Genomic DNA, 25,763 nt, shown 5'->3' on the forward strand with positions numbered 1-25,763 from the left:
ACTCCTAATGCGGTAGGGGACTTTGAGGGCCCAAATGGACTTCCAAATTTCCAAAGGAGGATCAGCCCTATTAGGGGTAAAAGCTTCATAGGCCGATTTGCAAGAATAAGAGCCATTATTAGTCAAGGCCCAGCAGTGTCTGTCCTTATCCTCCTCCTGATTACTAATCTTCACACCTCTAATATTAAGGAGGGTCTCCAGGCTAAGAAAGGAGTCGAACTTAGACCAGATCCAGTCTCCCTCCGAGTCCACCACATCAGCAATTCTCCAGGAGAGGAGATCATTCGGCGGAGGGGCGATCCACACCTCAATCAACGGTTTGTCACCAATCCAGGTGTCATACCAGAAACTAATGGATCTCCCATTACCCACCTCCAAGCCAATCCCCGTACAGAACTCAGCAAAAACAGCACTAAGCCCTTTCCAGAGGAAGGAACAGCTGATAACCCTCTCATTCGGGCCACCAAAGATTCTATCTTTCCTATACTTGCCGCACAGAAGACGAACCCAAAGGGAGGAGGGGGATTGCCACATTCTCCAAAGAAGCTTCATTAACAAGACTTTATTATTGTCCTTAGCTTGCCTTATATCAAGACCCCCCCTGCTCTTAGGCTGGCAGGCTTCCTTCCAAGGGAATAGGCTAGTAATTATTTAATATATTATAAATATAAATTTGTTATTTTTAACTAATTAAATATTTTTAATCTGATTTTTTACTACATTGACAACTTATCAAAAAGACATCTAAAACACTTCTTCTCATTTCTCTCTGCTTCCGTAATTATATATAGTATAGATAAGTTGTCTCTCTCCATAATTTGTGTAATTCTCATTTCAATTTATTATTTAAATATTCATTCAATTATCCAGCAAACTCTATCTTCTGATTGTTTAAATAATAGTAAGGAAGCAAAAAGGCTAGTAATTATGATCATCATCCTTGTGGGAATGATACTCTACTTTCACCTTATTACTTAATACATGATAAAGGTGCACTTGTCTTCACAAGCATGTATACGTAAAATACGCATAAAGTTTTTAGCGTTGTTGCTGGAGTAGTTTAATTGTAATATTAGTCTAATCGAACTTCTATTGCTTCAAACATTTTTTTAAAATATTTAATTCTTTCTCTTCACCTATTTTTAGTTAAATGTGTATTTTGCGAGGAGATGGCAATGAATGTTTTCTCGTAGGGAGTACATTCGTATTCTTATGGATATAACCTTTATGAGCCGACACATGAATAACTTTCCATCTTATTTAGCGGATTTGAAATGGCATGGGTTGATCATCATGGGGATTTTCTAAATTTTCCACAACATGTCGAAAATGAAGAAAAGACGACTGAGGAGCTAATGATTGATTTTCTTTCTTCAAGCGAAAATCAATTCCATTGTTTGTATACTTTCAATAACAAATTCTTGCATTCAAAATGGTCTAATAATTGATTTGGTTGCAAACACATAAATTAGGGAGGTTAATTCACATATCAAAGTTGAAGTATCTACGACGGTTGAACCACCTCTTGACAAAATTAAAACAATTTTTGTGGAGAGTATTGAAGATCCAACTGATTATGAGGTGTTAGAAGGGTAAATTTCATCAATGGTATACAACTTTTACCCCATTTGATATTTTGGTATACAACCTTCAATTTGTCTCATTAATATGTATGACCGGTCAATACGAAATCAACACACCACGTCAGCAGTTTGAGCGGTCAAAATGTCAAAATTTGACCACCTAATATAAAATTACTTATATACCCTCTTCTTCCTATTTTGCCTTTTCCTTCCTCGCTCAACCTTCTTCCCTCTCTAACCTCGTTTTCAGCAATGGAGATTGAAGAATTGAAGTGCATAATACTTTCATGTGTTGAACTTCCTCAGCAATTCGAGAAGCTTGTTTGCGTTACTAGTGGCGCTTCCTTTTTAGGCCTGGTCATCGTTAACTCTTGTGCCATCGTTACTCTGTTGGATGTACATACTCAAGGTTTCAGTTCTTTTCTCTTAAATTAAAATTGATTCAATATTTAGAATTGGGGAAATAATTTCGTAATTTTATGAAAATGAAAGGGAGATGGAAAAGTTGAGAGAGTTAGAAATAAAGACAATTAACAGCAGCCTGAAAGCAGTAATGATCAAACTGACTGAAATGGGTGTCATGGCGTTTTCCATACCGCTGCATTTACCAACCTGCTGGCCTCTCTGGTTATACTGTGAGTTCTTTTTCCCTCCTCCACGGATAATCTCTCTAATTAAGTTACAACTTAAATTAATTTTTAATAGATGGAAAAACGCCAAAAAAAAAATCTCAGTTGTGCGAATTTTTGGAGAAGTACCAATTTAGGCTCAACGTTCAAAATAGCACCAATATAGACTTAACACTTACAACATAATATCAATTTAGGCTTAACGTTTATAATATAGCATCATTTTAGGTCTCACGTACAAAATCTCACGTACAAAATAGCACCAATATTATATAGGCTTAACGTTTACAAAATAATACGAATTTAAGCTTAACGTTTACAAAATATATCCAATTTAAGCTAAACGTCACAATTAAATTAACCATATTATATTCTTTTATTATTAACTTTGTATGTTATCTTTTTATTTAGTTCTATTTTCTTATTTATTATAATACAATTAATTAGTATTCTTTTCAATTAAAACTTTATATTTGTTTTTCATCAACCATTCCATGACTACTAAATTCCATGGCTCATGTAATGGCCCTGTTTGGGAATTAGCTGTTAGCTGATTACATTAGCTGTTAGCTGATTTGACTAGCTGTTTGTGTAGATCTGTTTGGTAAAAATTAGCTGATTGATAATAGCGGTTTGTACAAAAAGACGAATAAAAGCATTAATTTTGGCGCAGAAGAAGAGGGAGCCTATCTATTAGGGTTAAAGAAGTCCATTAATTTTAATATTGCAAAACGCTAATTGAAAAAGCTCATTTTAAGAGCTTTTTCTAAATTAGCGTTTTCATCCCAAAACTCTCTTCCAAACCTCTCTCCACCAAACACTCAAATCAGCGGTTTCAGTGGTCAAGCCGCTAAAGTTGGTCAAAATCGCTCTTTTTATCCTAAAACGCTCTTTACCAAACAGGGGCAATATATGCAAACTAAAAGTAATTGAATATCCACAATATTTCGAACACTAGTTAAAATAATATTGATATATGTCAGTGTTTGAAATATTGTGGATATTCAATTACTTTTAGTTTGCATATATTACATGAGCCATGGAATTTAGTAGTCATGGAATGGTTGATGAAAAACAAATATAAAGTTTTAATGGACAAGAATACTAATTAATTGTATTATAATAAATAAGAATATAGAACTAAATAAAAAGATAACATACAAAGTTAATAGGGAAAAAATATAATATGATTAATTTAATTATGACGTTTAACTTAAATTGTATGTATTTTGTAAACGTTAAGCTTAAATTCGTATTATTTTGTAAACGTTGGGCCTATATTGGTGCTATTTTGTACGCAATGCCTAAATTGATGTTATATTGTAAACGTTAAGCCTAAATTGATATTATGTTGTAAACGTTAAGCCTAAATTGGTGCTATTTTGAACGTTGAGTCTAAATCAGTACTTCCCCAAAAACCTTAGGCCTATTTTGGTACCTTATCCCTATTTTCATTCCATCATCTTGTTTTTGAAATAGAACTTTTGTCGGTTTGTTTGCAAGACATTTCTGTAAACTTTGAGAAGAGTTAGAGAGAGACAAAACAAATAAAGTAGAGAGGAAGGAAAAGGGTACGAAAAAGAAGAGGATAAAGAAGTAATTTTACTTTTGACAAGTCAAACTGCTGACATGACACGTTGACTAGCCGTACATATCAGTAAGATAAATTGAAGTTGTACACCAAATTTTTGTTTTTTTTTAATCATACACCAAACTCTTTTAAATTCTTTTTAGGGCTAATACACAAATAACCCCTGAACTTGTCCAAATGTTGCAACTCCCCCTCCAACTTTCAATTGTAACAATTTACCCCTTAAACTTGTCCAATTGTAAAACATAACCCCAAATTGAGAATTTTTTTACCCCGTACTTGAAGCAACCGTAAAAACGTTTCCCCAAAGATCTGATTATCATGCCAAAGACCTGATTATCACACTCCACGAGCGTTACAACTTTTGTATTTCACGTGTTTCTTCAATTGCAGTCCATGTCAGTAACTTGAGGTTATGTTTTACAATTGGACAAGTTTGAGGAGGTTATGTTTTACAATTGGACAAGTTTGAGGAGTAAAGTTTTAGGCCTTCTTTTTAATTATATGTTAGCATCTAACTAATTTAGCAATTTACCAGGTGACATCTAACTAATTTAGCAATTTACCCATGTGACAAAAAAAAAAAAAACCGATGCATAACAAAATTAGTGATTCAATCCAACAAAATTGGAACGATCAAGGTCTCAATATTTTCTTTTTTCCCTTTAATCAACTCCATAAAAGACCGAGAAAGTCCCTTTCTACTGAATCGCAGCTATCCCAAAGAGTAAAAAAATGCAGAGACCATTGCATTCAAAAGCTTAGCACTGAAAATCCATACAATTCTCAAATTTGAACATCAACAAGACTGTCCGGTTCGTATCTGGAATAAAATTTTACACATTCATTAAATTTAGCTGCACATAAAGTATGTAAATTACAATTATCATGATTTTTGTTTTGCTATATGGCTGCATTTGATTCTGCATTTACATAAAATTACAATTCAGGTATCAGGATGGGAAAAGAACACAAATGTCAAGAATACTCCATTGTACAGTGGAGTAGACGAATGTAGCAAATACTATTTTTCATGCCGCCTTTCATGCTTTGCACTGATTGATTATGTGGTCTTTAGCAATTCCCCCGAGTATCAGCTTTCTCATTCAAAGACGTTTCGAATATCGAAAATGTGATGCAAACACATAGGTCAGTGGTTAAAAGGTTCTTTGAGCCTCAATAATATATATATCTGAAGCAATATATGACAGGTAAGAGTAAAATCAAACACAAAGGTCGTCATGCCACAGCGTCTGCCTGTCTTCTAGTCAATCGTGCATAGAGGCCATCTTGATGAAGAAGTTCCTTGTGACTGCCGGTCTGTCGAAAAAGAAAATTATGTCGATAGCCGATTAAACTTATACCACTTCGGCTACTTGGATGGAGGTAAGAGGAGGTTAATTAATGGAAGGTTAAATTGTTAACTAAACCTGCTTGAAAAGATGGTGATGAGACGGAAAGGAAGTTTGAAGGTGAAATATTTTGTTTTTAGTCTCACCAAATCGGTGGGATCTCAAGGTTAAATAGTCATTAGACAATTTAACCTTATAATTAAATCCTTAATCACATCCCATGCAAGGTTATGCATTTTTCATCCGAACACTCTACTCCACCTCATCTCAATTGCTCTCACTACCCTCTGAAATTCTCCAGTCACCTCCATCCAAGCATATTAGTGACTGAACAGATCTTTTGAGTTTCTCGTCAGTCAAGACGAGCATTTCAATTTTTCAACACTTCAAGGAAGTCAGAAATGGGTTAGCTTAGTTTTTTGGGTTACATAACATTTAGGTAAGGGCACCTAAGTCTACCCACTCCAAAGGCCAGAGCACAAACCACAGACCTCAATAAAAGTTTACAGTGGAATCTACAGATTGCCTACCAATAAGCTAAATTTTAAGTGAGTGAAGAACTGAACTCCAAACCAGACAAGCAGGGATATCAACTCCTTACCACTCGGGAGTCGAGCCAACCCTCATTGTCATAACTTCAGTCTGAACACAAAAAGGAGCCCGATTCCCTCAATAACAATAATGGGCAATGCAGTGCATCCCCACATAACAATCAAAGAAAGGGCTAAGACTTAGTTGGCATATGCTTTCCTAAGCAGCATTTGATGGGCATAAATTAAATATTGCCTTGGTAGGCAGAAAACACAGAAATACTATATTCAAATTCACTAGATAGAATAAAATATTAAAGAGTTCTGATGAAATTGTTAGAGTGCTAACCTCGACAATTTGACCAGCATTCATCACCACAATACGATCAGCAGCTTGTATTGTAGATAGCCTACAGAAAAAGATCCAATAAAACTTCAACTCATATGAAGAGCGCTTGAAGGAGGGTAACAAAGACATACCTGTGTGCAATTACTAAGACTGTTCTTTTTGTTGACAAGTCACTTCTAACAGACCGAAGAACACCCTACAAAAGAAGTGGCAAATTCAAATTACATGTTAAAATCAGGAATCTTGTTACTTACGTAAATTCCTTATTCCCATTCGTTAATTCCTTCATTTATCATGCATACATTGAAGGAGTAAAGAAGATTATGAATATTCCCAGTAGTAGATACCTTAATATTGTGCTCACTCTCTGCATCCAGAGCACTAGTAGCTTCATCAAGGATCAAAATGGTTGGGTCCCTAAGAATAGCCCGAGCAATGGCAATTCGCTGCTTCTGACCTCCACTGAGCAAATCATCGTCAACAAGTGTTTCATAACCATTGGGCAGAGATGTGATGAAATCGTGAGCATATGCCTGCTTAGCAGCCCACTCAACGTCTTTTTGAGTTATGTCTCGTGTGCAGCCATATCCAATGTTTGAACTAATATCCATTCGGAAAAGTTTTGGTTCCTGTTCAAAATAGATTACTTTAGGTAGGCAAATGTTGAATTTACAGAAATTTATCAGCTAAAAGTACCTGCCCCACATATCCGATTTTTTCTCTCAACCATTTGATATCCAACTCTCTGAGAGGGCAACCATCAATTAAAACCTGCAATTGGAGTATGAAATTAGAAAATATTTAAAATAATAAGCAATTAGGTCATAAGCACTCCCCAAGTAGGAAGGCATGATCATCAGTTACAATACAATTAGAACGACAGCTGTTCAATGCCAACAAAAAAACTACCAAGTTTCACACGAGGCAGGAAAGAAAAGGATCAGTCGATCACACTAAAACCCCGATTGGAGAAAAAGAAACAAAACATAAACTAGATATAAAAGCTGATGGCCCTAGGTTGTTGCATGAGTTACTTGATTAGTTTTCCTTGTCTTTTTCTTTCCCTTATCTACCAATATATATATATATATATATATATACGTGCTCGCATGTGCGTGTGTGTATGAAAGGCTAACAACAACATGAGGAAAGGTGAAGAATATCCTTCCCTTATTTTTTTTTTCATTCTACTATAAATTGAACCTTTTAACCTTGGGAAGCTGAATATGGAGAATAAATTACTGCAGATGCTAATATACTGCAACTGACATCAAGCAACTACGGAAAGATATATAGCACAGGCCAACCAACAACAGACAAAGAAAACTTCAGTAAGACATCTTCTAAATTGCTTAGACAAGTATAGCATGGAAACTCTAAGACATTAGTTATTTGGTTCAAAGTTGTTAAAGTTCAAATGCCAAAAAGATTACCTGACCACTTGTTGGCTCATAAAGACGAAGCAAAAGATTTACCAATGTGCTTTTCCCACTACCACTGAGACCAACCTGACAAAATCAAAGAAAATAAAATAACTGTTCAGTATCCATTAAAGAAGCAAGAGATGCTACAACAGAGCCAAAATACTTACAATTGCAACAACTTCACCCGGATTCACTGCAATGTTTACATGTTGCAATACAGGTACCTGTCCAACTCCAAAATTCAGTAGAGACAAATTTCAGAACAACGAAAAGCATCACAAGAAAGAAGAACCAAAAGTGAAGCCAGGAAAGCTCTTAGTTGTACGTATCACATTCTCCAAAAATTACAAGAACTAGAAACATATTAAACCCTTCACTAGTAGAATGTTGAATGAGGGGCAGCAAAAACTGTTGCATGCATTCTCAACATTTATGAGGTAACACATTCACCCCATCCAAAGGTAGCACAAGAGGGTACAATAAGTCAATAAGAAAGGGAACATGGATATGTTATTGAGATCCTATGCAAAAAGATAAGAAATACACCTCAGCCCTTGATGGATAATAGAAGGACACATCTGCAAACTCTATATGCCCCATCAGCCTCTGCAACTTCAATCCTACAAAGCATTAACATCCACAATCCAGACGATCAAAACAACAGAGGTCCACGATTCACATCAAGGGACAAGAAGAAATATGAAATCTTGAATGCAACCTCCAGGAAATTCAAAATTGAACAACTTGAGCAAATCATTGGAAAAGAGTAAACTATGCCCATGGTCCCTCAACTTTAGCCTTTCTTTATGGCCCCTCAACTTTAGCCTTTCTTTATGGTACCAAGAATTAAAGTTGTTTAGTACCACATTTTCGATTTTCCAAAATCACCATTTTTGGAGCTTTCTCTTTTTAAACAGCAACTTTCTCTCTCCTAACCAAACACACCTTAATGGTCTCGAAATAAAAAAATTCAAGAATTAACGTTTCTTAGAATATCATTTTCATCAGCTCTACAATGGTAGTTTACCTGCTATTGGAGTGGTCAAAGGTAAAGGGCAAAGTTTAGGGACTTTTTTTACGTCCGGTTTTGAAGGTGAGGGGCCATAAAGGAAGTAAGGTCTGAGTTGAGGGGCCATGGGTGTATTTTACCCCATTGGAAAATAAGAAATTGACAATAACCAGATCAGATGTCTATGCATTTTTCTTTTACAATCTAAAAGGCCTCATTGGTGACAATAATCTTATCAGTTCAAGTTAAGAATAAGGCACCCAACTCAAAGTGTATGATTGTGTTTGCAGGCATACATTGAGAACACAACCAGTTGCATTGTCTTTCAAATTTTGCTCCATAATCTGGATACCATATGGAAACTCCAGAAGGACATACAAGATTGCACTTATTAATATTGCAATTTGTCACAACAACAATAGATTAATCCAAAAAATCATAGGAAGTGTGAATAGACCATATCAAAATAAAATGATGTAACCACTTGCCTTGTGACATGAATTGCTCACTTGGCAAGAGATCCATCAATTGGAACACCTTTTCGCTTGCACCGACAGATTGCATCAAAGATGATAAATTATCACCCACCCACCATGTAGAGTATATTAACCATTCACTATATAATATGAACTTCGTGAGTTGCTCTGCTGTAATTTGACCACCCAGAATAGACATTCCTCCTACTAGCACAGCAATAATCTACAAAAACACTATACACCAACATAAGCAAATGTAAACTTCCAAAGTTTGAAAAAGAAAAAAATAGGCATTACTTAGCCCCATTCTTCATATTAATTTCTTATGCTTAGTATGTGGCAGCTATTAATATGAAGTGGACCTTTAACTATCAGCTTGAGCTTTTAGCTAAAACGGTTCCATGACATGGTATCAGAGCCAGTGTGACCAAGTGGTCTAGGGTTCGATTCATGGCAGCCCCATTTGTTGAGTTATTTGCAGGACATGGTAATATGGGCCTGTGTTGTCACGCTTCAAGCCCAAGTGTGCTTTCGCGCGTGGGGGTGTGTCGGCTATTAATATGAAGTGGACCTTTAACTATCAGCTTGAGCTTTTAGCTAAAATGGTTCCATGACAGTATGATATTATCTAAAGTACCTAAGTATAAGATAAAGCTGAGAGAGTTTAAACATTTATCGCTGAGTTCGGAAAGATATCAGCATGATAATTGACTCATCAATCCAGAAGGCTATGAATCAGAAATTATAAAAAATGAGTAAGGGATTATCGGTGTGATAATCAAACATGATTAACATATAAAACATCAGGCTGTAGAAAGAGCCGAAGCTAAGCATAGAATCTGCACTTAGGTAATTCAGAAAACATCAAGATAGGTGAAGCTAGGACAAATATTCAACTAAATCAACCTCCATGATGAATCTGTCCTTGGAACGAGCTCCACAAACTAGTTATTAGTTAATGCTGGGACACCACGAACTACTTGTGTGACTGAAGGATACAATAACTGAATAGAAAGACAACTGATAAACAGCCAAAGCAATTTCACTCTAAAGTTGCTTGTATTTTGAACATTTATCTTCCCTCTGTTTCATAATACACGGCTTTCTAGAGATTTTTTTTTGTTTCATAATACTGGACGTTTTGCATTTCGGGGCTAAGGCTTTGTTGTTGTTGTTGTTGTAATACTGGACGTTTTGATTTAATCCATAAGTGTACCCTTATTAAATAATCTACATATTTAAGTTGAAGTCAAAAAACGGATACAAAGGCACAAACTATATTAGCTCATATAAATCATTTCGAAATTAAACTTATTAATGAAATGGCCAGCTAAAGATGAATATATAATGAAAATTGAACTTCAAACAATCAAATGAGGAGCTGCACCTGAGTTGAGTGGTAAAGTGTGTTGAAGCTCAAATTCCAAAATCCATATGCTGCACTTTGTCGCAAGCTTATACCAGCTAATTTGTCAAGCCACAGCTTGTACCTAACCAAGAATGTAAACTGTCTTTCCATATCTCCAAAACCAATATAGAAATAGAAAAAAACACACAAGTCTCTTGGCATATCCTTTTGACTTAGTATGGATGTGTTGCCAGAGTAGACTTGAAGAACAACCATGGAGATTGTTGAGAAAAATATTAAATATATATACCTTTCAAGTTCTAGTTTTTCAGTTCCATAAATACGGACTGTTCTCATCAAAGATAATGTCTCTTGTGCCACCTACATGAACAGAATGCAATTTTGTTTATGCAATAACTTAAAAAAAAAATGTAACTTCAACAACATAGAGTTGAATCGTTGATATCCCACTTCATTAGCAGAAGCAGTGAACTCTTGAGTTAACTTTGCTGCCTTCTTCTGGTACCTAGCACGAAAAATATAAGAAACTAAGAAATATGCTAATAATATCTTGTGTTACAAAAATTAATTTCAAAAATAGATAAGATGTATAATATATATTACAGATTGGTATACTAGGAGATGGAAGAGTGAGACGGATGAGGAATAAGGGATATAGGAGGTGGGATAGGGATAAAAAACACGAGATAAGTTTATCCCGTGTTTGTTTAGGAGATGGAAGAGTGAGACGGATGAGGAATAAGCTTCTTATCCCTCAAATCCTATACCCAGGAGGGGGTGGTATAAGGAGGTGGAATAAGCTCCTGCGATTTTAATAGGATGGAAAAGTCCATCTTATCCCTTAAATTAATGTTATGTAGTTTAAATAGGGTTAAAATAGTAAAATGTACTATTTTATCCCTATCCCTATCCCACGTACCAAACATTGAATAATAATTTTTGACTATCATATTTTTATCCTTATCCCTATCCCAACCTTTATCCCTATCCCTATCCCAATAGAATACCAAACGGCCCGTCAATGTCTAATTTGTGTGTGTGCAAACATTCATCAACCTTTACCTTTTGTCAATCCATAAGATACAATGTTTATTTTATTTTTTTCAAACATCAACCAGCTTTCTAAATACCTGCTTAAAACTATATTACTCTTAATCAAATCAGCTATTGCCTATATGCATATTTCTGTTTCAATATCTTTTCTTGTCTATCCAAGCACCCAACATACAGCGTCGTTCCCATCAAACTCCATTATGATCTAATGTGCACTGGAGGGGAAAAAGAAAAGACAAAGAGAAGAACCTCACATGCCATATATCAGCATCACAGCAGCTAAAGTTGAGCATATAACCAATGTGCACAAACCAAGTGGCAAGGACAAAATAAGCAGATAGATCAAGGCACCTGTACCCTAGAACAAAGGCATAAAACAAGAAGATAAGCTTGATTGCATGCAAAGAAAGTAGTATATCTAATCTTAGCAGAAAATAACCTGCACAGCATTGCGTAGTATTAAATTAAGATCATTTCCAATGACCCGAGACACTTGCTGACAATCTGACCCAAGCCTACTTGTCAAATCACCAACTGTTTGAGTGTCAAAAAAAGATGTTTCCTACAATGTGTAAAATATGAGTCAATCCATAAATGAAGTCAATGCAACTCTAGGTTGGGCATTATCTGATGCTCATAGTAGCATAATCATCAAAGAAGACAAACCTGAAGAAGAAGAGCAGAATATAAAGTTTCTCTCATTCGCTTCACCTGTTAAATGTTACAAACAATTCAGTGTCATAGTTTTAAAGTATAAATAATATTTTAAATGGCATTCCCCTGTTACAAATAGTAACCTAAGAAATTATAAATATTTTATAAATATATATATAGAACAGTAGAACAGGATTAAAAGTATAAAATATTAGCATTTTAAATCCGGAAGGGGAAAAAATAACTCACAAGGATCATATTTGCAATACCAAAGCAGCAACCTCGTAGACCACTGAAATTCATACAGACATAGAAGTATCAATAGGACATTCATCGACAATGTAAAGTTCCTATTACAAAAGGTTCCATTTTGAGGCAAAAGTTCATACTGACAAAATACCAAATGATACAATATGACTTATTGGATTTGCTAGCCAGAAAAAAAGTTAAGAATATCACTAACATGTAGTGAACTATTCTGATACATGAAAGGGATTTACAAATTAGTCCAAAATACGAGCAACTGTAGTAAAAGGGTCATCGTGTAGTTTATTATACAACTATGGAAGAAGGGACTTCTGACCATACAAGATTTTAACCTGCATATTCCTGCTACTATGCACAAGAACACCAAGAGACGCACGTTTCGGTGGAAAACTGCTATTTGAGTAGTCTGTGCAGAGAAGATGGATGCTGTCAGGAAATGGGGTATTGAGATCTCTGAAACCTGAGTTAGTGCACGCAAAGAAATTCGTTAAAAATGGAATTCCCAATAAAACTATGTTCTCAAAGCTTAACTTCTAGTTCATCCTCCATATAGATACTTTGAAGTTAAGCCCTATAGCCCCAAATACCAAAATCCACAGCAAAAGACAAACCACAAGTAAATTAAATACTAAAGCAACCCAAAAATAAAACTCAGTAGCCAATCTGCCACTGCAGTCAACTATTTATCATGCCTATATTTGAAGATAATGAAATCATAGCAATAATGAGTTCCACTATAATAATTTTTAGCTGGTAGGTAAAGATTAATTTCATAGCAGAACGAATAATCACTCAAAAAACAAATCACAATCATCCCACAAGTTATCCTCATTTTTAAACAAAAATTGAATTAAGGACAAGTGAATGCATTTCGAACAATACTCTAAAAAGAATTAGAAAGCAAGAGATGTAAAGGAAAGTCTCACCGCCGCAACAATTAGAGCAGAGAAAGCGGCGAAAATGACCCAACGATCCTGAGAGACCAACTGCCACATCCGACCAAGCGCCCGCCACACAGTCACTGGTTTTGCCACCAAATTGATTTCCACATCCTCAGAAAAGCTCCACCAATTTCCTCCAGGCATAATTGACGGAAGAAACTCAACAAATTTCCGAAGCCTCTCATGCAATTCAGCATTCTCTCCTCTGAGCTCTCCTTCAAACTCTTCTACATTACCCTTTTTGGGTATGGAATATCCGTTAACTGAGCAAGAGCATTTCAAACGACGTAATCTATGACTACGGGAGAAGTTAGAAGCAGAGAATCGGAGGTTCGTATTGACCGTTGACGGGTAATTTAGAGGTGGCTGCGGGTTTCTGTAGTGAAGCGCAGTGAATAAGTGACGCTGCGCATTGCACAAAAGCAGCACCATGATTATCAAGCCAGGAAGAGCAAAATTTCCTTCAAGTCTTTATTAAAAAATACACATAGAAGCTGCCCTGTTCAGCTCTGCTGCCTGTGGTGGAGGAGAAATCGGGAGAAACTAGAAGACCGCCGTCGTTGATGGGGGCGTAATTATTTTGCTCTTTTATGTCCAAGAAGCTACACAGAGGTAGGACCCACCGGATCCGTTGCTTCCAGCCGTCTGATGGTCCAGATTTTTTCTTTTGGTTACATCAGATGGTCCAAATTGATTATGAGAAAACGATGTCGTTTTAGAATCAGGAGATATTGTAGTGACGTGTTTGACGCGAGTACATGAATCAACGAATAAACTCCAACAGTTGCCAAACACGGCTCTCGTCTACATACGTTCATATTCTTCCAGACGGAAATACCCTCCAAGAACTGATAGATGGTTTCTACTACAACAAGGATATAATAGTTATTACGCATGGAACCCGCTAGATATCTTCAGTCTTGTCTTGTCAGTTAAAGAAACCCCATATCACTCTTCTCTTCTCTCTTCCTCTCTTTCTCCTCCATGGCTGTAGTTGTAGGAAATATAGCCTTGTTACTAGACGTTGTGTCACCTCGGACTGTAATTCAGGATCGGAAGACCCGGCCGGTTGTAATCGACGTGCTTTTAAACTTACCAAAGAGGGATTCTCACACATACGCTGCTTCTCTGGCTAACAAGAGCTTCGAATCGGACGGCGAAGCTAGGAACCAGAGAGTGGTTGCGCGAGGGAAAGCAAATTTTAAAATGAACGGCGTGGATTTTGACAGCGACGAAGAGAACGGAAATGGGAATGAGAATGGAGAGATAGAACAGGAGTCTTACAATTGGGAGAAGGAGATGAGGAAGAGAGTGAAGGAGGTTGAGGAGATGAGGGAATTGGAGAAGAAGGCGGAGGAGTTGCAAAATAAAGTGGACGAAAGTGAAGATGAGGGTGAGGATAAAGAGGAGACTGAGGAAGAGAAGAAGATGCGAGTGAGAAAAGAGCTCGAAAAGGTATTTTTTATTTTTCATAACAACGATTTTGATATTCATTCACTTGAATTTCACTGATTTGATTGATTATGCGTGAATAGGTGGCTAAGGAACAGGCAGAGAGGAGGGAAACAGCTCAATTGATGTTTGAATTGGGACAAAGGGCTTATGGAAAGGGCATGTATTCGCGAGCCATTGAGTTTCTTGAAGCCGCCCTTACTATCATCCCTAGATCAACAATGTTTGGTGGTGAGGTTGGATTTTTAACTAGCTGTTGATCTTGTCTTCAGTTGCAGTTTAAGAAATTTTGTTAATTAGGAATTAGAGAACTTCTGTTTTTATATGGTTGTGCAGATTCAAATCTGGTTGGCTATGGCATATGAAGCTAATAATCGTCATAAAGACTGCATTGCTCTTTACCTTCAATTGGAGAATGCTCACCCGAGTATCAGTATCCGACGCCAAGCTGCAGAACTACGCTATATTCTGCAAGCACCTAAGCTCAAGATATCTCAAGAAGAGATGGTTACTATTCCACTGATCGGTTCAAGTTATGACAGGTAAGATTTCATGTTGTTACCTCTGATCCTGTGGAGTAATGGCTGTTCCTTTCATAATCTTTACAAAAATGAATGAATGAACGATATGATTGATAAAAAAAATTGATTCCGTTGCCTGCTATTCTTACTTTTCACCTTGCATAAATCTTAAAACCAGAAGCCAGAGTATTTTCTCATGTGTAGTACATTGTGCTATTGGTATTTGTTTTCAAGTTAGCAATTGTTCCGGATGACTCGTCACCCTTGATGATCACCTGCAAACAGAACTAAGTCTCAGATGCCGGAGCTTCCGGCTAGAACACACCCATACTTGAGTAAGTAATTTGCGAGTGAAAGGTAATAATGGAGTAAATAAGTGAAGAGTTATTTATATTATACCTGAGAGAAACTGACTATGAGAAACAAAATTGCAATAAGAACCAATATGAGATGTAACAAAAAAAAGAGCCAATGTGAGACATCTTGTTGAGCTGAAAGTCCCCAATATGGCAGTCAATTCTGACACAACAACACGATTTACAGATTTATAGATTTACAAGACAATCCGTCTAACACAACCCGTTTGACATGATAATCCTTTTTATTGTATTTAACTATTCATGTGGAATATATACACGATATAACCCATTTTGACACCCCTAGTACCCAAAGCATAAAAATTGAATCCATCCCTATGTTTGCCTTGTGGGTGGATGAATGCTGATAAATGAGTAGCATAACAGGGTATATCTTATCTTCTCTATCAAATTCTTCTTATTCTTGGAATCCAATCAGAGTCTTTCTTCTATGATCAACCAGGATATGCAAGAAGTATTCAGTCTCTACACAATGTGAAATGTTCCTTTACTCTAGAATAGCATCTATGTGCAGTCCAACCAATTATGAGAATTCACTCTGCTTGAAATATTTGCAACTTAGTTGGCATCTTGCATTCAACTGATTTTGTATACTCACATCCACTGCTGTTCACTAGTAAATGTTGAATCAATCCCTTGATATTGGAATCCTGCCATAGAATATGCTTCCGTTTTTGTAATTTATGTTTACCTCGTCTTTCCATGCCTAGTATTTAGTGCTTGTCTTTCAGGTGCCCACCTTTATTTGTTTTATCATCACTAGAAATACCAAGTTCTTGGAATAAGTTCTGTGTATTGCATTATGAACTTTCCAAAATAATAGAACTATATTTTCCCTAAGATCACAAAGTCCCCTAGCTTTATGTACGCCAGTCTGCAGAACAATGCAATTTTTGAAAACAGGTGACTGCATACGATGAGCAAACGGTATTCTGTTGTATGTAAATGATGGATGCTTTTGATGAATTAGTGGCTGATCTGTGCAAAGCCAATATGAACATAAATCGTACCTCTGTCTACTCATCATGCATCTTATAATTGGAAGGTTTTTAGATTATAGTATCTTATCTCCAATCAATAAAGATGCTAGGAAAGGCTCATCTGACTGCTTAAAAACCACGAACGATCTTCGACTCTCTTTGATGCTTTTGATGAATTAGTGTCTGATCCATGCAATACCAATATAAACATCAACTGTACCTCTGTCTACTCATCATGCATCTTATAATTAGAAGGTTTTTAGATTATAATTATCTTATCTCCAATCAATAAAGATGCTACCAATGGCTCACCTGTCTGCTTAGAAACCACCCACGATCTTCAGCTTGCTTGCTTTGCATGCGTGCTCTTATTTTGAGCTTTGTGATGTTTATTGGTCTGTTATTGGTTTTTTTCTTTAATTTGCCGGAAACTATAAAATAAACCTTTACTTTCTCTACTTCAAGTCCTTCACGTGGGTGTGATTTTGCAGCTATGCAGCAACATGGACTGATAAAAACAAGGATCAAAACACAACCAATCAGGTACCCTCATCAAGAGACTATTTAGCAGATTTTCTGGTGTGGCGACCTCCTGTTGGGCTGGAGAAAAACACAACATTTTGGGTAGCTTTAACATTATGGTTTGGCTTGGTTGGAGCTGCCCTCTTTCTACAATGAATCATACTCAACAGACACCATGTTGTAATTATTTGCTTTATTATTATGTTCATATTCGATTGTTTATATGTTGTCCACATACCAATGTACCAATATCATTATTTGTTGACTTTAGCGTATGTATAAAGCAAAAGAAGAATCTTCTATTTATTTTCACGACATAACCTCTTCTATTTTGTGGTGTCTTCTCCGAATTCTACCTATTTCCGCATCAGGGAACCATTCCGAGGGCACATGCATCAGTTAGAAGCTGAGGCCAGTCACTCTTTTCTTGCTATAAATGCACTATCATATATCACATATCAGGAGCCTCTTGAGCCTCTGCACTTTTTCAAATTATCTTATTGGTCTTCTCAATATATCTTAATTATATGTGGCAGAATAAAAAGAGATTTAGAATTATGTATCACTTTAAGTAAGTTTAGTGGCCGAATTGACCATTGTAAGGGTATTTCTATCCCATCCCATTAAATATTTAATTGTTAGAGTATTGCTAATGTTTATATGACATTGCAAATGTTTGGTATGAGTAAATCTGAGAATAGTGCTCTGACGTCAGATTGAAATCTTTCGATACTTGAGATAGGATAAAAAAAAAAAGATCAAGGAGGGGCTCGAGATCGGGATTCCACTGTGATGCTAAAATTAGCGGAGTACGTAAAGGTGAGCACTAATCAATTGAGTATGAATTGCACACAATGCATATATATATATATATATATATATATATATATATATATATATATATATATATAGGTTAAGGTGTAAAAATAACCCTCACATTTTAGGTCAGAAGCAATTTTACCTCTAACGTCTAAAATGGTGCAATTTTATCCCTAACATTGGAAGCTAAGAGCAATTTTACCTCTAACGTTGATAATTTGGATCAATTTGAGAAATAATTTATCAAACTGTATGAATCTTGTCATCTACTCTTTACACATGCGTCATTTTATCACTAACAAATCACAAACATATGTTGAGATGTGAAAAAAATAAAAAAAAATATACCGTCTTTTGTACGAATTAGACAAAAAAAAAATTCAAAAAAGTCACCGAATTTATAAATATTAATCTTCAATTCTATTATCAAATTATAAAAAACATGAAATTTTTTTAGAACTAACTGACATGCAATTGGTGTAGAATAAGCAACAAAATATATGTAATTTATAATAGTATATGAAATTGATCCAAATTATCAATATTAGGGCTAAAATTAGATGTTAGGGGTAAAATTGCTCTTGGCTCAAAACGTTAGGGGTATTTTCACACCTTAACCTATATATATATATATATATATTTTTTTTTTGGTAGAAACAGGAAAGGAAAAACAAACAAACAAAGAACATCTAACCTGGGATCAGCCTAGGAAAGCTAACCCCAATCCTATCCTCTAAAAGAAGAGAAGAAAGAAAGATAGGAGGATCAGAAATGGTAGTAACGCCTAACATCCTCTCATGACCAGCTGCCGTCAAGCGATCCGCAACCCGATTTTGCTCTCTGAAAATGTGGCTAAACTTTAAGAACTCAAAGGACGAGCAAAGCCTTTTAATAGCTTTGATAAGGTTGCGGCTATTAAGACAAATAGCATGATTATCGGAAATCATTTTGATGGCCTCCATGTTATCAGACTCCACAGATAACCTCCTAACACCCAGACTCTTGGCAAGCTTGATACCAGAGAGAATGCCCCAAAGCTCTGCAGAAAAGGACGAGCCCAACCCCAGATTCTGGGTGAACCCAGACAGCCAGGCGCCCCCCGCATCTCTAAGAACACCTCCGGCAGCAATCTTCCCATTGTTAAGGCAGGAGCCATCCGTATTCAACTTCACCACCCCATCCTCGGCCTGCTCCAACCAACGAGGTGGACATCTCTTTTCTGGGTAGATCTGGCAAGGGAATCCCCTTTGAAGCTCTCAGTAATAATAGAGAGTTTTTTCGAGAAGAACTCAGATAAGTTAGGAATAAAAAAAGTTTTATCACCAAAAATCTCCTCGTTCCTCCACTTCCAAATTTGGTGACAGATGATAGCAAAAAAAATGTCACCATGCTCCATGTTAGCCAGTAAATTCCCACTAACCCCATCAGAGAACCAGTCATGCTCAGAGTGGGCAAGGAAGGAAGGGAGAATGTGGGGTGGGAGAATTTTCTTCCACACCTCTTTACTCTTAGAGCAGTCCCTAAGAGCATGGCACAAAGTTTCATCATGGCCTCTGCATCTACTGCAAGCTCCTGAATCCACCAAATGCCGTCTGTGCTTATCCGAATTAGTAAGCAACTTGTCCTTAACTCCCAGCCACAGGAAACTCCTAATACGGTAAGGGACTCTAAGGGCCCAAATGGACTTCCAAGTATCAGAGAGAAGATCGGACCTGTTGAGGGTAAAAGCTTCAAAGGCCGATTTGCAGGAATAAGCTCCATTTTTAGTCAGGGCCCAACAATGCCTATCCTTGTCTTCCTCTTGATTACTAATCTTCACTCCCCTAATTCTAAGGAGAGTATCCAGGCTAAAGAATGTATCAAATTTTGACCAAATCCAGTCCCCCTCAGAGTCCACCACATCAGCTATCCTCCAATTGCGGATATTATTAGGCGGGGGGGAGCTACACACTTCTAAAAGCGGTTTGTCTCCAATCCAGATATCATTCCAGAAACTGATGGACTTGCCATTACCCACCTCTAGGCCAACCCCTGAGCATAACTCTGCAAACACAGCACTAAGCCCTTTCCAGAGGAAAGAACAATTGACGACTCTCTCCTTAGGGCCCCCAAAGATTTTGTCTTTTCGATACTTACCACAGAGAAGACGAACCCAAAGAGAGGAGGGGCATTGCCACATTCTCCAGAGAAGCTTCATTAATAAGACTTTGTTATTGTCCTTAGCTTGTCTAATACCAAGACCCCCCTACTTTTCGGCTGGCAGACCTCCTTCCAAGGGACAAGGTGAATCTTTTTCCCCTCTCCAGATTCTCCCCAAAGGAAATGCCGGTTAATTTTGTCCAGCTCATTGAGAACAGGCTCAGGCAGTCTGCAGGCTTGCATGATATGATTAGGAGCCGCACAATTGACCGACTGAATTAAAGTTAGGTGGCCTTCCATGGAAAGAGAATTAGCTTTCCAACTAGCACACAACCCATTAGCTTTATCCAGAGTCTCTTTAAAAGAGGTTTTAGAAACTCTGTCGCTATGGAGGGGGGCCCTAAGATACTTACCCAACGAGTGAGTAAGAGGAATACCAGAAACATCACTTAGTCTTTTACAAACGCTTTTATCCATGTTCTTATAGCAAAGTATCCGAGACTTTTGGACTTTGATCTTCTGGCCAGAAGCAGCGCAGAAACAATTAAGGATTTCCATAACCACACCAATTTGCTCCTCATTCCCTTCCACAAAGATCATAATATTGTCGGCGAAGAACAGATGGGTAATAGGAGGGAAAAACTTGTTGATGGCCACAGGATGTAAAATCCCCTTGCTCACATCCTCTTGGATCAGGTGAGACAACCTCTCCATAGCAATAAAAAAAAGGAAAGGGCTCATAGGATCCCCTTGACGGATTCCCCTGGAGGGAGAGAACTCATCAGACATATCTCCATTGATCATAACCTGGAAAACAGGAGAAGAAATGCAATCCTCAATCAATCTCCTCCAGCTATCCGGAATACCAGCTCTCTTTAAACTATCCAGAAGAAAACTCCAGTTTAAACGGTCATAAGCTTTCTCCAGATCCAGTTTGAGCGCCACAAACCCTTTCTTACCCTTCTTCATCTTCATGGAATGAACCATCTCCTGGGCAATAACCACATTGTCCATCATTTGCCTGCCAGGGACAAAATTGCCTTGATTCTGGCCTATAATCTCAGGAAGAATACGCCGGATCCTATTAGCCACAATCTTAGTGATAGCTTTATATAACACATTGCAAAGACTAATCGGCCTCATCTGCAAAAAGGAGGAAGGTTTTTCAAATTTTGGGATCAGGACCAGAAGTGTTTTATTTACCAGCCTAATATCGTTGGATCCGCCAAAAACACATTTAACAAAACTGTAAATGCCTTCCTTCACAGTTTCCCAGTGTTTGTGGTAAAAACTAGCAGGAATACCATCGATCCCCGGAGCCTTAGTAGCTCTAATACTAGAGAAAGCCAGATCAATTTCTTTCTAGTCAATAGGATGGAAAGCTTCTTTAATAGCATCCTCCTCCAACCTAGGAAAAGAAATCCCAGCGAGGGCTTTATCCAGATCCACCTCATCCTCTTTAAAAAGGTCTTTATAGAAGTCAATGGCCAGGCGACGAATCTCTGCATCCTCATAGACCTAGTCACCATTGGAGTCTTTAATAGCATCGATCTGATTCCTCTGCCTCCTAACAATAGTCGAAAGGTGGAAAAACCTGGTATTCCGGTCTCCGTCCTTAATCCAAGCCTTCCTAGATTTCTGGAACCAAATAAGCTCTTCATGTCTAAGCACAGCTTCCAACTCATTCTAGAGAGATCTAAGATGACAATTCAGACTGTGATCAAAACGGATCTCCAAACAGCGTTGAATGCCTTCAATTCTTCTTAAAAGTTTATTTTTTCGTCTGATAATATGGCCAAAGATGTTTTTATTCCATCCCACCACATTCTTTCTAAACCCCTCAGTGGCAAGGAGAACATTAGAATGAGGTTGCCAATTATCTTTAACAAAAATTTTAAACTCAGGATGGGATTCCCAGGCAACAAGGTACCTAAAAGGTCTATTCCCTTTAAGCCGATGACATTTAACTAGATTAACGAGGATAGGACAATGGTCAGAATGACGGAAAGGGAGATTCAGCACGTTCACCTCGGGGAATCTATAAATCGCAGCAACATTCGCGTAAACTTTGTCCAACCGAACAAACACGCTATTCCTTTTCCAAGTAAACTTGTGACCAGCGACTCCCAGGTCAGACAACCCGCATAAATCCATATTCTGCTTGTGGTTAAGGCACCGGTTGACATAATGATTACCCCCCCCCCCCTTCTGATCACTCATAAGGGCAATATCATTAAAGTCCTCAGCCACCATCCAAGCATCCACCATGCTTGTACTAATAGAATACAGGATCTCCCACGGCCTTTTTTGGTTAGTCAAAACAGGATCGGTATAGACAAAGGTGACAAAGAAAGGTTTATTACCAGTGTAACAAACCTTACTATGAATGAATTGATTATCCATACTGATAATATCAATATTAACACGACCTGGCTTCCAAAAAAGCCAAATCCCCCCTGCCCGACCAGTAGCCTCCGATCTGACACAACTCCAATTCTTAAACTTTCTAACCACCTCATCTGCTTTTGAACCACTAACCTTGGTTTCAAGAAGAGCAAAACAAGAAGGATTAAATTGCTTAATTAGATCTTTAACATGGATGCGGGTAGCCTTGCTAGCCGCACCTCTAACATTCCAAACAAAAAAGTCCATCAGAAGGAAAACTACTGACCACAGGCCCATACCCTAGACCAGGTATTTATTCGGGGCTCTTGAGAGCCTTGAAGAGGTGTCAGCAGGCCCTCTTTTATCCCAAGAATCCAAAGAACTATGGTTCTTTTTATGGTTAGCCTTAGGTTTCTTCATATTCAACTTATTGACTCCCATAGACTTTCCAATTGGGACATCAACAAGAGTTTTCAAATTACTAACCTTATTAGACTTCACTTTTCCTGTTGAGCCAATGATCTGGGAGTTCCCCTTGGCAGCAGCTTTGGAGTCGAAAAGCGGATTAATAGAGTCACCTAGGATGGTAGCTGGCTCGGCAGATTCAAGGCCTGGCATGCTTAACTCCATATGCTTATTAGATAAATCCGAATCCTGTCCATCCTCAAGAGACAGGACTCCGAACCTTGACCCTGAACCGGATGCTGAATCAACACCAGCACCAATCTTAATGTCAGGTGGCCTAGCCATGATCTCAGGAGCAATTTGGAGAGAATTCATCTCCTTACTGATATCTGGAACTTGATTCCGAGCAGCATTTGCTCGTGGCTTCCTTCTAACCGACCTTTTTGCCAGCATCCAAGGACCAAAATTCTTCCCTTCACCTTGAATCTCCTCAGCTCTACCTATGTTAGGCACCACCACCTCCTCAACCACTTTCCTTCTTTTAGGACAGCCATCATAAGTATGGCCAAACATACCACACTCATAGCAGATATTGTGAATACCTTCGTATTCAATATGAAAGACCTTATTCTGAACGCAGAATTTAGACAGAAGAGGCTTAGCAAGATCAATGTCAATACAAACCCTGACAAACTTGCCTCTCACTGCCCCAACGGTAGTTTTGTCTACATGGTGAACTTTCCCAACCAGGCCACCAATCTTATTCAGAAATCTTTCGTTATAGTATTCAATGGTTAAACCTGGGAATCTAACCCAAGTAAGGATCCTATTCACAAAGCAATCATGAGGATTAAAATTTGGGACCCATGGCCTCAGCGCCAAAACATGATTGGAAATGATATAAGGTCCACCATTAACAACTGCATAAAATCTTCTGCCCTTGTAAATTTAATGACATAGTAGTCATTCTCCAGGTCCGTAATGGTAACCTTCTCTTTCTTTGCCCACTGTGCCTGGATTCTCCGAGCAAAGTAATTAAAGCTAATCCTTTTCCCAAGCATAGTGACAATTAAGGCTAATTTCCATTTCGCTCTGAGGATACGTTTATCTTTAGAGGACAGACGGATCACAGGACACAGCAGGTCCTCTTGTTCACCATCCTCAACATCAGAGTCGGAAAAGATTCCTCAGACTCATTCTCGATACTGTCATCCTCAATCATGGGTTCTTCCTCGACCACCCCCATCACCTTATCTCTCTAGGAAAATTTCCCCAGGCCAATTCCAGGGTTGACAAAATCAACATGATTAGCAATAGAACTAGAGACAAACTGACCCGCAGCCCCCTGGACCAACGCCCCGCCCAACGGGGGTACCTCAAATTCCCTAATCGCCCTAGTATCAATGGGCACTATCGGGGCCCTCACCTGGGCAGCCTCCCTAACTGCCGGCTCCCCCGCGGCTCCGCTGCCTGCTGCTACACTAGCGCCAGGCGCCTGGTTGCCGCACTCCCCAGCCGGGGCGAATCCTGCCACAGCGCAAGCCACCTCCACACCAGGGCCAGGGAGCCTCGCTGCAAATGTACCCGAGTCGGAGCCCCACTCCTGCCCACCCTCATCCGCTGCCGGCATCCCAAACAAACCAGCAGCCAAATTGCCGCCTCCAACCAACCCGTGCGCCGCAGATGACAAGATCCACTCCCGGCCACGATCCGTATCACGAATCGCTTCACCATCACCAGTCGCTGCCGGATCCAGCCCCTCACCCTCCATCCGCACAAGCCGATCCCGCTCCCTCGACCTATCACGAACCCGCTCGCTGCTAATCCTCCTATCACGCGGATCCACATCCAGCCCCCTCCCCGCCGCTCGATCAGCCGCCTCCTTCGCCAATTGGCCGCCCGCGCCACCCAAAATCGAAATCGCCCTAGGTCTCGCCTTCTCATGCTCCTTCGCCATCTAGTTAAAAAAAATTGCTCTATTAAAAAAAAGAAAAGTTTGAAAATTGGACGAGACTTAACCTATATATATATACTAGAGATAAAATCCTCGCTTCGCTTCGGGGCATTTAAATTTTTTAATGTTAGAGGGGTGGAGAAGAAACAATATATATTATTATACTTACAAAAGAAGTTATTACATATGAAATTAAGGTAGGATAACATGACCGAATAATAAAATTCTAGTTTAATAAATTGTTTATTCTTTCAGACAAGAACTCCAACCTTGTTATGAATTTAACTGCTTTCGTAAACTGTTGCTTCAAAAAGTGATAGTCACTCAATAGGCTTTGATATGGTCCCCCAATTATCGTCATGTAATCCATGGATAGTTGCTGATGGGTTTGCCTTACCATCATAAGTTTGGCATGGTTGAAATCAAGTATTTCAATACCATGGGAGGATTGTAGTGATTTTAAGACTTTGAAGCATGCTCGATTTCTTGCATCAGTGTCACTTGTTGAGCTTGTCCCGGTAAGATCCATAAAATGCTCATCACCATGATTATCTTTGTGTAAGTAATAAACACGACAAATAAAATTCCCTTGAACACGAGCATCAAAGTGTATAATTGGAGGCGACAAGTTGAGTTCATTCATAACAAACTTGAGGAGACTTTCAAGTGAAAGTTGTATTGTTGGCATCTGAGAAGTGAAATAAATTAGATCATGGTGAAGGAAAAGATCTGTATGTAATGGATACAAAAAAAAATATGAAACATGTGTAATGAATAAGGTCAAAAAATGATAATTAAATAATACCTTTGTAAGCAATTTAAACCGACAACAACAATGGGTAGATGCTGAAAGAATGAAAAGAAGAAGATCGGGAAAGAATATAATACTAATTGAAGTGGAGAAGTAGGATGGTGTGCAATATAAAATTGATTGAGTGGAATAGTATGGTATGCAATATAAACTTGAGTAAAAATGGTTCGG

At 38.1% G+C, this 25,763-nt stretch overlaps 2 protein-coding genes across 2 annotated transcripts; one reads left to right on the forward strand and one right to left on the reverse strand.

Moving 5' to 3' along the window:
• Positions 1–4,627: 4,627 nt before the first annotated feature.
• LOC136231233 (ABC transporter B family member 26, chloroplastic) lies at positions 4,628–13,798 on the reverse strand. The gene is made up of 18 exons (XM_066020546.1): positions 13,213–13,798; positions 12,619–12,746; positions 12,269–12,311; positions 12,032–12,076; positions 11,805–11,927; positions 11,620–11,723; positions 10,763–10,817; positions 10,602–10,672; positions 10,331–10,433; positions 8,956–9,166; positions 8,005–8,078; positions 7,626–7,682; positions 7,468–7,542; positions 6,731–6,805; positions 6,382–6,663; positions 6,166–6,230; positions 6,035–6,095; positions 4,628–5,123 (listed from the first exon to the last, which is right to left on the reverse strand). Exons 1-18 carry the CDS (start codon positions 13,657–13,659, stop codon positions 5,043–5,045), a joined length of 2,100 nt encoding a protein of 699 aa, XP_065876618.1. The 5' UTR covers positions 13,660–13,798; the 3' UTR covers positions 4,628–5,042.
• A 352-nt stretch (positions 13,799–14,150) lies between these two features.
• Positions 14,151–17,389, forward strand: LOC136231234 (uncharacterized). The gene is made up of 4 exons (XM_066020547.1): positions 14,151–14,682; positions 14,763–14,915; positions 15,016–15,221; positions 17,049–17,389. The coding sequence occupies exons 1-4, from the start codon at positions 14,212–14,214 to the stop codon at positions 17,233–17,235; spliced, it is 1,017 nt and encodes a 338-aa protein (XP_065876619.1). The 5' UTR covers positions 14,151–14,211; the 3' UTR covers positions 17,236–17,389.
• The last annotated feature ends 8,374 nt before the right edge of the window (positions 17,390–25,763 follow it).

Source organism: Euphorbia lathyris, chromosome 5, assembly GCF_963576675.1.
Source record: "Euphorbia lathyris chromosome 5, ddEupLath1.1, whole genome shotgun sequence".
Classification (NCBI taxonomy): Eukaryota; Viridiplantae; Streptophyta; class Magnoliopsida; order Malpighiales; family Euphorbiaceae; genus Euphorbia; species Euphorbia lathyris.

What these genes read in the sequence shown, in the direction of transcription:
- LOC136231233 (XM_066020546.1), bottom strand. Translation starts at nt 13,659, where the DNA reads ATGGTGCTGCTTTTGTGCAATGCGCAGCGTCACTTATTCACTGCGCTT. An exon ending in ATAGTAGCAGGAATATGCAG is followed by an intron (nt 12,312 to 12,618) that starts GTTAAAATCTTG and finishes TATGAATTTCAG; the next exon opens with TGGTCTACGAGGTTGCTGCT. An exon ending in TACTACGCAATGCTGTGCAG is followed by an intron (nt 11,724 to 11,804) that starts GTTATTTTCTGC and finishes CCTTTGTTCTAG; the next exon opens with GGTACAGGTGCCTTGATCTA.
- LOC136231234 (XM_066020547.1), top strand. Translation starts at nt 14,212, where the DNA reads ATGGCTGTAGTTGTAGGAAATATAGCCTTGTTACTAGACGTTGTGTCA. An exon ending in TGAGAAAAGAGCTCGAAAAG is followed by an intron (nt 14,683 to 14,762) that starts GTATTTTTTATT and finishes ATGCGTGAATAG; the next exon opens with GTGGCTAAGGAACAGGCAGA. An exon ending in CAACAATGTTTGGTGGTGAG is followed by an intron (nt 14,916 to 15,015) that starts GTTGGATTTTTA and finishes ATGGTTGTGCAG; the next exon opens with ATTCAAATCTGGTTGGCTAT.